The 9,954-nt window shown below is 40.1% G+C and overlaps 1 protein-coding gene and 1 pseudogene across 3 annotated transcripts; one reads left to right on the top strand and one right to left on the bottom strand.

Moving 5' to 3' along the window:
• Positions 1-2,387: 2,387 nt before the first annotated feature.
• LOC117460466 (CKLF-like MARVEL transmembrane domain-containing protein 8) lies at positions 2,388-5,431 on the top strand (annotated as a pseudogene).
• A 219-nt stretch (positions 5,432-5,650) lies between these two features.
• LOC117461470 (zymogen granule membrane protein 16-like) lies at positions 5,651-9,191 on the bottom strand. Of its 3 annotated transcripts, none has more exons than XM_071206130.1 (6): positions 9,161-9,191; positions 8,687-8,771; positions 8,477-8,606; positions 7,449-7,548; positions 7,095-7,184; positions 5,651-6,484 (listed from the first exon to the last, which is right to left on the bottom strand). In XM_071206130.1, the coding sequence occupies exons 2-6, from the start codon at positions 8,733-8,735 to the stop codon at positions 6,344-6,346; spliced, it is 510 nt and encodes a 169-aa protein (XP_071062231.1). In that variant the 5' UTR covers positions 8,736-8,771; positions 9,161-9,191; the 3' UTR covers positions 5,651-6,343. The 3 variants fall into 3 exon arrangements, with proteins under 3 accessions (XP_071062231.1, XP_071062232.1, XP_033959240.2); XM_071206131.1 differs by having other exon boundaries at positions 8,687-8,736; positions 9,161-9,189; XM_034103349.2 differs by having other exon boundaries at positions 8,687-8,764; positions 9,161-9,186.
• Between the last annotated feature and the right edge of the window lie 763 nt (positions 9,192-9,954).

The following is a 9,954-nucleotide window of genomic DNA, read 5'->3' as shown; positions in this document are numbered from 1 at the left end:
CGGAGGGAGAGGGTGACGAGCATAAGTTTCACTTTCCTTTTTTATTTCAATTCCAACTTTGGTCATGAAGAATATGTTTCTCTGTTGTCCACGTTCATAAAGCAAAGCAACAGCATCAGAGCACGGTGCAGAGTCTCTAGATGAGTTTACAGTAGTCCCTCGTTCTATATTAAACATCCATGTTGTAGTCCGCTGAATAGAAAACTGTAGTTTCCATAGTTTCCCCAGAGCAGCAGACGCACATTTATGACGTCCGCTGGCGCATCATAAACGACTTGATCTGCGTTTGGGTTGTTCCTGAGCTACAGTACTGCCCATATGAGATTCATGTGAATAACAGCATCATTTTTATGTAGTTTAAAGAAAAAAAAATGTTTTCTATGAAAATAGGAAATAAATCAAAGACAAAACAAGCAAACCCCGTCTTCCTCCTTGCTCTCCCTTATTGTGTTTCTTCCTTTCCAAATCAGCTGAGGAAAAGAGACAGGACGGCCTCTAAATACAGTCTGGCTGGCTGCCATGCAGAGGCTGGGCAGGCCTCACTGAGTCATTTGATGACAATCAATTGAAACATGGGGAAATCCTACAAGAGTTTCTATTTTAGGAAAGTAGAAACCAACCATGCTTAAAGGCGCATTCTTTGCACGAATCTTTTATCATGAAACAGGAAGAGCGGGTTTGGAATAGGTTTGGGTGTTCGGTAATTTGGAAATGATTCATTGATCAACAAATACATTCGCCCAAAAGGTTTCTATCAACATTGACCTGATGTGACACTACCTTGTGGTGTTTTTTTAAGTTAGATATTTTTCAAGTGACGCTTCAAAGTGCTTCACTTTGTGTTCCATATTGGTGACTTGAAAATATGTATCTGGTGAAATCAATGAGGGGTTTGAAGTGTTTACCTGAATGTATTCTTTCTTTTCTCCACACTCAGGCTGCGGCCCCACGAGGACGAATTCGGTCGTTTGCGTTACTGTTTAGTGTCATATAGACCGTTCGGCCACACGAGGACGACCGAATACGGCACTAAACGACTGAGGAAACGACAACGGGTCCCAAGGTGGATAGAAATGCATACGCCACTCTCTGGGGGGTCAAACGGCTCCGTGTGTGCGCCCTATACGGACATTTTCAGATCACTGATAGTGATTGCGCAATAGCCCCGCCTCTCCCCACCTCTTCTGCTCACCTCCGCTTACCCCGCGCCAGTGCTGAAGTGTTTCGCCACCAACAACAACAACAATGGCGGATCGCAGAGTTGCTATCGTGCTCCGGACGCTATTGACAGTTGTTTGTGCAACATCTACAGCAATAATGATGAGGCAATAGCCCCGCCTCTCCCCACCTCTGCTGCTCACCCCCACGTCAAAGTAAACTGCACCCTGAATTCAGATTATTTATCTTTCTCTCGCGAGTGAAGTCTAATCTGACAGGACGGAGACACGCAGCTCTGCTCACCTGCAGCTCCTCCCGCTGCAGCAAAACACACACTTCAAGTCAGATCATCACCCTTAGCTATTTTAATTACCTCTCAAACTCCCTAAACTAGTTATACATATGTTTATTTTTATAGTCGGCCGGGTCACTGATTACTGGATGAGCTGCTGCATGAGACAGACACTGGCGCATTTATGACGTCCGCTGGCGCATCATAAACACTTCGGATAGTGAAAGTGCAGTCGGATTCTCTAAATGTAGTCCTTAACCCCGTGACGTTTCACTCAGAGGTCAAGGAATAGACGATAGGGTTAGACGTTAGGAGCTGATTTTTGGATTATCCGACCGCAACCCTGATCTCTTTTTTGAGAAAAAAAATTCGTAACTAATGCACCATAATACATTCTGACGAAAAATACAAATAAAGAACTATGACAGATGTGTAATATTTAATGCAGACTGAAGCTCAGCGCTAACTTAAAAACTAACTAATTTAATAAAAATCACAGTTGTATTACACACAATGCACTGTTTTTTGAGAACAAAAAATCGTAACTAATGCACCATAATACATTCTGACGAAAAATACAAATTATTATGAATACAAATAAAATAAAAGAAGCCTCCCGTGAGTTACTACAAGCTATAAAGTAGATTTTAAAAACGTTTTATAGAATACAAAGCTCACTACTGGACGTTGTAGAAATGCGTGTGTGCACCACGACAAAAGAGCCTCATTCACTTTACATTGGCGTTGTTTGCGTGGTGCAGACATGTAAATGTAGCGGAGTGCTTGACTCCACCACGCAATGCGGTGTTAAGGAGTCGTGGTGGAGTCACGCATTCTGGTGAGACCATGTTGTTCATGGAGGGGTGGCCTTGTTGGATTCCGGGACAGGGACTCAACTCCCTCTGGCTGAGCGACAGGCTGTCTGCGTCAGTGCACCATGAACCGAGCTGCTGTGGGGTGGCCCCGCAGGACTCCCTCAGCCCAGTATGCAACATCTCTACCCCCACCTTGGCCTTCGACCAGCACTTCACCACAACTGCCACAGGAAAACTCCACCTGGCTGAGATAGTAAGTGTGAATATGGATTTTAAGATGTTCTCTTCAGTGTTTGAAGAGAAATTGTTACCAAATTAGACATAAAAGAGACGACTTGATCTGCGTTTGGGTTGTTCCTGAGCTACAGTACTGCCCATATGAGATTCATGTGAATAACAGCATCATTTTTATGTAGTTTAAAGAAAAAAAAATGTTTTCTATGAAAATAGGAAATAAATCAAAGACAAAACAAGCAAACCCCGTCTTCCTCCTTGCTCTCCCTTATTGTGTTTCTTCCTTTCCAAATCAGCTGAGGAAAAGAGACAGGACGGCCTCTAAATACAGTCTGGCTGGCTGCCATGCAGAGGCTGGGCAGGCCTCACTGAGTCATTTGATGACAATCAATTGAAACATGGGGAAATCCTACAAGAGTTTCTATTTTAGGAAAGTAGAAACCAACCATGCTTAAAGGCGCATTCTTTGCACGAATCTTTTATCATGAAACAGGAAGAGCGGGTTTGGAATAGGTTTGGGTGTTCGGAATTTGGAAATGATTCATTGATCAACAAATACATTCGCCCAAAAGGTTTCTATCAACATTGACCTGATGTGACACTACCTTGTGGTGTTTTTTTAAGTTAGATATTTTTCAAGTGACGCTTCAAAGTGCTTCACTTTGTGTTCCATATTGGTGACTTGAAAATATGTATCTGGTGAAATCAATGAGGGGTTTGAAGTGTTTACCTGAATGTATTCTTTCTTTTCTCCACACTCAGGCTGCGGCCCCACGAGGACGAATTCGGTCGTTTGCGTTACTGTTTAGTGTCATATAGACCGTTCGGCCACACGAGGACGACCGAATACGGCACTAAACGACTGAGGAAACGACAACGGGTCCCAAGGTGGATAGAAATGCATACGCCACTCTCTGGGGGGTCAAACGGCTCCGTGTGTGCGCCCTATACGGACATTTTCAGATCACTGATAGTGATTGCGCAATAGCCCCGCCTCTCCCCACCTCTTCTGCTCACCTCCGCTTACCCCGCGCCAGTGCTGAAGTGTTTCGCCACCAACAACAACAACAATGGCGGATCGCAGAGTTGCTATCGTGCTCCGGACGCTATTGACAGTTGTTTGTGCAACATCTACAGCAATAATGATGAGGCAATAGCCCCGCCTCTCCCCACCTCTGCTGCTCACCCCCACGTCAAAGTAAACTGCACCCTGAATTCAGATTATTTATCTTTCTCTCGCGAGTGAAGTCTAATCTGACAGGACGGAGACACGCAGCTCTGCTCACCTGCAGCTCCTCCCGCTGCAGCAAAACACACACTTCAAGTCAGATCATCACCCTTAGCTATTTTAATTACCTCTCAAACTCCCTAAACTAGTTATACATATGTTTATTTTTATTGTCGGCCGGGTCACTGATTACTGGATGAGCTGCTGCATGAGACAGACACTGGCGCTGTCCGAAGAGAGGGAGGAAAAAGAGAGGCTCCGTGTATTTTATCATTATATTATATAGAGTCGTTATTCATTTGTTTTAAAGCTCAATAAATAACAAAGAAGACCTTTGACCGGCACTTTTATAATTTTGTCCGGAAGATTTCAACTTTAATACACGCTGACTGGCGAAAAACTCTGCCCGGTTCCCTCGGCCCCCACCACGGAGAATAAACAGAAGGGCAACCATGACAACCTTCTTCTTCGCTGCTTTTGTGGAGGAAGTTACAGCGCCACGTACAGGCTCCTGCATATGTACTGCAGCTTCTCCAGCGGTTGGAGCTAAACGGAGCGGTCTCGTGTGGGCAGACACTATCCAGATGACCATTGTGTGTGGACGGAAGCGGTTTGCGATTGTGTTAATCCTATGCGTTTAGCCGTTTTCGTCCTCGTGGGGCCGCAGCCTCACATGCACTCTTTCTGTCCTCTCTCCTCCAGGTGTTTGGTATGTTAGTGTGGATTCTGGTTAGGGGTACAGAGTATTTGTATCCGTCTGCTCGCTGCTGGGTGATGTTTGTTGCCATTTGCCTGTTTATAATGTACCTCACTGGAGCCCACAACAGGATACCACAGGTCCCCTGGACTACACTGGTAAAACAAACACTCACACACATTTCAGTTTTCGGCTTTCTTTTTTGCATTTTTACCAACTTGTCTGACTGCCTTGTCTCTTTATCTGTTGATCTTCAAGGCGCTGTGCTTGAACTGCAGTGCTACAGCTCTGTATCTGGTGCAGTAGATTTTCTCTCAGTCAACCAGGCTGTCAGGGGGAGACACAACTACAACTGCTGGGAGCATCTGCAGTAAGGGCACTTCTCCCCAACTTGTTGTAATGTTATACTGTATGTGTTTACAAAAGATAAATCACCAGGACTCCAAGATGGTGTCCTCAGTGTGGTATTTTTAAACATTTTTCTTTTAGGAAAGTCTCAGAAAACAGTATTTTTTTATGTCCTTGTGACAAGTATATCAGTCTTTGTTTGTAAAAGATAATTAAAAACATATTTAAAAAATGAAATCAAACTCGTCATCTCCTGATCCTGATTCCGATATTCAGGGTATCTTCTGATCGGACACCGGTGTTCTCTTGTCCCAGAGTTCAAAAGTATGTATCTCATTGTGTAGAACTTCCTGACTAGGCTGTCAATGTTACAAAAAGGGACACTTGTTTATTTTTTAGCAAAAGATCATTGTAGTTTCAGGCTTAATTTTGGTTTTATTTATAGTGAACAATGGTTTCGGACTTTAAATAAAGGTCCTCCTTTTCATTGTTTCCCCGCCCCTCTTTATTTCCACATGACCCATGTCCTTTTTTTTCTTTTCTTCCCCTTTTCACCACCTCTCACACTTCAGTTATTTGCATTTCTGACCACACTGTGCTATGCAGGAAGCAGTTACCTGAGCTACTGTGCCTGGAAAACCGCAGAAGAAGGACAGTAGTTTGTTACTTGCTGAAAGCAACAATGAGAAGATCTTCTCTGAGTAATGTTTCTGATACCTTCACAGCAGGTCAAGGCTGCAGTCAAATGAACTGTCATATGTTCAGCAGAACGTCATAAAGTCAGATGTCACGTGCAGCAATACACGAACAAATACAAATAATATGTCCACAATCCTGCACACAGTAGTTTTCAGTAATTTTATGTTAATACAATACAGCTTTATTTATAGAGCACTTTAAACCTCCAGACCAAAGTGCTGTACAGGCAAATAAATAAAACAAAACATACAAAAAAATAACAGCACAGCTCACACACCATAAAACAAGTAGGCTACAAGTAACAACAATAGACAATTTAAAAGCAATAAAAGCAACGCTCTGAAAGATGTTAATACGCTAAGGAGTAGAGGTGCGTTTTAAGAAGCGATTTAAAAGCAGGCAGTGTGGAGGCCTGTCTGATGTGCACGGGCAGATCGTTCCACAGTGTGGGAGCCGCGACAGAGAGGCAACGGCCCCCTCTGAGCTTTGACTTGGTTCTGGGCACGTAATCCAAGTATAATTTGCCCCTGATATACGAAATAAAGTTAAAGACATTGAGTATATACTTTTTGCAGAAGACCAGAGTGTGTTATAACCTATAAGGTATTTATTTAATGAAAAGTAATCACCGCTTTTCCTCCTCCTTTGTTTTTTCCAAGTATTGTCTACAAAGTACAGGTTTCGTAGATCCTGTGTGTTTCACTTCACCACACAGGGTCTCTTGAAAAAATGTGTTGTGTGTAGTTTAACAATAATCCATTAATAAACAGAGGGATTGATACATACAGCGATATACTATTATCACATTAAACAAACCTTATTCCATATTATTCCATGATAAAGATAAAGGTTGATTATTCCCAGTTCCTGGATCAGTCCTGGTTGGTGCTGTTGTATTGAGCCTGGGGGACAGCCCAGTGAGCAGCAATCGAAAGGAGCCCTGCAGTGTTGTGGGTGCCACTCAAAATCACTAGCTCTTGGCCCGGGTGGGACGGGTAGAAGTTAAAGGACAGCTGTAAGAGATCATCAACAAGTTAATACCTGACAATGAGTACTTGCATTGATAATTGCAGTGGTGGAATGTAAGATAAATAATCAAATAATCATTTAAGGTATTTTTCATTTCCTTCTGCACTCTACTACAGTAGAATTCACAGACAAATATTACATTTCTTACTTCACTACATGTGTCTGACAATTTTAGATCCTTTAAAAATGCATTACTTCCCAAACAAAACATATAGAAAGCTGTAAAAATAAGATGTTTTGTAATAAATTAGCGACTCATCAGTTTACACAATGCAGCTAAAATCATTAGTCTATTCATTTGACGGAATAGTGACAGTAATATCCTGCATTTAAATAAGTGCATCTAAAAATAATCTAATTATTTAATATATATATATCACCGTATAACAGTCACAAGGAGGTGTTTCTCTACATTATTTACATTTACTTTTAATAGTTTAAGTGCAGATTAATCTTCATTTCACTTAAATAACATTTAATGCAGGGCATTTACTTGTTACATAGTTCTTTTAAAGTGTGATCATTAAAGATCAGAATACTTCTTCCATCATGGTGTGATTGAAACAAACACAAATTGTAGAGGAAGGTATTTACTGTAATGGGCTGGCCGACAATCAGAGAACGTCCACTGGAGGTCACGAAGATCAGCTGATAGATGTAGTTGGAATGGTATTTCCCAGAGACCTGAAACATGTCCGTGAGAGCACAATGACATGTTAGTGCGTGTGGTTTGTCCCCAGTGAGCAAACAAATGATGTATTTTTTGTTAACGATAGATGAATATAGTGTTATTCAATACAGTACAGTACTAATTTACTATTTAGCCAACCTTTATTACAGATGATGTGTATGATCTTTAGAAAGTGTGTTTATAAATGTCAATAAATAGTACAATGCATTGTCTTGTCAATGTTCAATGTATTACTTTAATATTATAAAGTCTCTCACCTGAATAAAGGACTCTCCTTCATTCAGGATCAGCTCTTGTACAGAGTTCAGTTCACGACCAACCATTTGTCCCCAACCAAATCCATAGCGCAGCTGCAAACTGCAAGGACACAGTCAGGAGTGAGGAAACACAAACAATGATTTATAAGGGCAATATTTGACAGAAGAATGATCAGATTGAAACTATTTGGTAACCAATAGATGGATATTGTGCTAGAACAAGTAGAAAAACATTGAAATAGAAAGCAGATAAATGGGGGTTAACTCTATGGTTGAATTTTGCACTTCCATAGCACATTACACTTTCCATGGACCCTCCCCTTAATGCAGAAAAGGTTACTGCAACTATCCGTGCTAACAGTGGTGGTTACCTAAATAAAAGCAATAATACTACGCTGTACAAAAAGTATGAAAGTATGAGGAAAATGTATTTCAAGTATAAGGAGTAAAAAGTAGTAATTGCAGATTTTTTTTTAAATATGTTAAAAATAAATGTAAGTATTCATAAAGAAATACAGCAAATCTCAACATTTGAAAAGCTGGAACTGTGAAATGTTTGTACACAAAATGACATAAACAAAAAGTAAAATAACTGGCCAAAATCTTTTTTGTCAACCTCTTGTTTTTAGGTGTACCTAAATATAATGTTGGGTAGTTTAATCTACATCATATTATTTCAAAAGTTCTGTATTCGTTTTGTGTCTTAAAATCTGAATCCATACAGTAACTAGTTAATAAAGCTATGAAATAAATGTAAAGTAAAAAGGACAATATTTCACTTTGAAATGTAGTGGAATATTATAATGTGCACATGAAGATAATACTTAATTAAAGTCGAGGTACCTTAAATTTGAACAGAATTTAAGTTAATATACTTTATTACATTTCATCACCTCCTGCTAATATTTCTTAAACAAGAAAAATCCATTCAATAGTTACGACCCATAAAATGATAGGATCCCCCATATTGCACATGCAATATGGCATTTATTATTCACATTGGTGTTAAAGAAGGAGGACAGACTGACCCAGCGATGTAACTGTTTCTATTTTCCCAGAGTCTGATCCCTGTGATTGGTCCATTTTCATTTTCTGTGGAGAATGCCGTGCCTCCACCACTACCAACAGCGGGGGAGAAGGAGTACTGAGGCAAGGGAGCTGGAGAAGTAAAATATGTGTTATGTGAGAGGAAGCCAATGCTTATATACAAATATCTTATTTAAATTTGTATATCTTACCTGTCATGCAGCTGGCCCAGAGCACCGCAAGGAACAGGAAGGAAAGCATTCTGGTGGGTGAATGAGTCCAGAACAACACTGAAATCTGATTAAACAATTTATCAAAACACCGTAATGATCAAATATCTGTCAACATTTATTTAGACAAACAAAACAGTCTGACATTCTTCTTTAAGAAGCAAAAATCCTCTGCATGAACAAAAGCCAGTGTGAATTATAATAAAGGCATTGGAATTTAAATGAGCTCTACCCGTTAACATTACATTACTTATCACTGAGCTGACGCTTTTATCCAAAGCAACTTACAAGTCAAAAACCATAACCTAACCTAACCTAAAAAAAAAAAGTATGCAATAATTGAATTGCCAAGGTACAATTGAAATAGATGTGTTTTCAGATGTGCAGAGTTTCTGCAGTAAGATGCTAATAAAGTTGATCTGAAAGTCCATTATCAACAACTGCACAGATGCTCACCTGCAAAGTAGATCTCCTGAAACCAGCTTGAGTCCTGAGCAAAGTGTGGGATGGCACTAGAAGACTGGCATTTATATATGTTCACACACACACACACACACACACACACACACACACACACACACACACACACACACACACACACACACACACATCAAGGAAGATATTATGATGACATTTCCTTTGTGTTTATCATACTTACGGGTAAGGACAGCCCATGTGCTTTACCGAGCTAAACCAGTTTTGTGAAGCGGTTTTGCAGGGCAATCACACCTTGAAGATGTTTGTCCTTGGAGGCTTAAAAAATGAGTTAATAATAATAATAAAACATTTATATTGTATAGCACTTTTCCTGGTGCTCAAAGCTCAAAACGTTTAACATTTATTCTTGACCTTAGAGAAAGCATGGAAGATATAAGTGGGCATCTCTATCTGCAGGTAGTATTTTGTGATATAATAGGAGTCTTAAAAGCTGCTAAATGGTCCATAAGGTGTTTCGTTAAGATGCTTTGTACATTTTTCTGGGTGCATCCCAAAATTCCGCCCCAAAATAAAATCTTACACTAACAAACAAAAATAAAGACATGATTTAGTATAGTTGTGTTTGTTAATCTCAGGCTGCTTGTGTGTTTTGAATTGCTGCATGGCAAGTATTCAAAAGACACTTTTGGATTTACATTAAGTTGAAGTTAAATGTAATGTATAAATGAATCAAACCTTCATTACAAATATAGGCCTTTTTAAATGACCAAAAACCATATCAATTTGAAAGTTTGGTAAACCAAAAAATGTAA

Source organism: Pseudochaenichthys georgianus, chromosome 16 (genome assembly GCF_902827115.2).
Source record: "Pseudochaenichthys georgianus chromosome 16, fPseGeo1.2, whole genome shotgun sequence".
In the NCBI taxonomy this organism is placed as follows: domain Eukaryota; kingdom Metazoa; phylum Chordata; class Actinopteri; order Perciformes; family Channichthyidae; genus Pseudochaenichthys; species Pseudochaenichthys georgianus.
This window is presented reverse-complemented; position numbering and strand designations above follow the sequence as displayed.

What these genes read in the sequence shown, in the direction of transcription:
- LOC117461470 (XM_071206130.1), bottom strand. Translation starts at nt 8,735, where the DNA reads ATGCTTTCCTTCCTGTTCCTTGCGGTGCTCTGGGCCAGCTGCATGACA. An exon ending in CTGGGCCAGCTGCATGACAG is followed by an intron (nt 8,607 to 8,686) that starts GTAAGATATACA and finishes TTACTTCTCCAG; the next exon opens with CTCCCTTGCCTCAGTACTCC. An exon ending in AAGGAGAGTCCTTTATTCAG is followed by an intron (nt 7,185 to 7,448) that starts GTGAGAGACTTT and finishes GACATGTTTCAG; the next exon opens with GTCTCTGGGAAATACCATTC.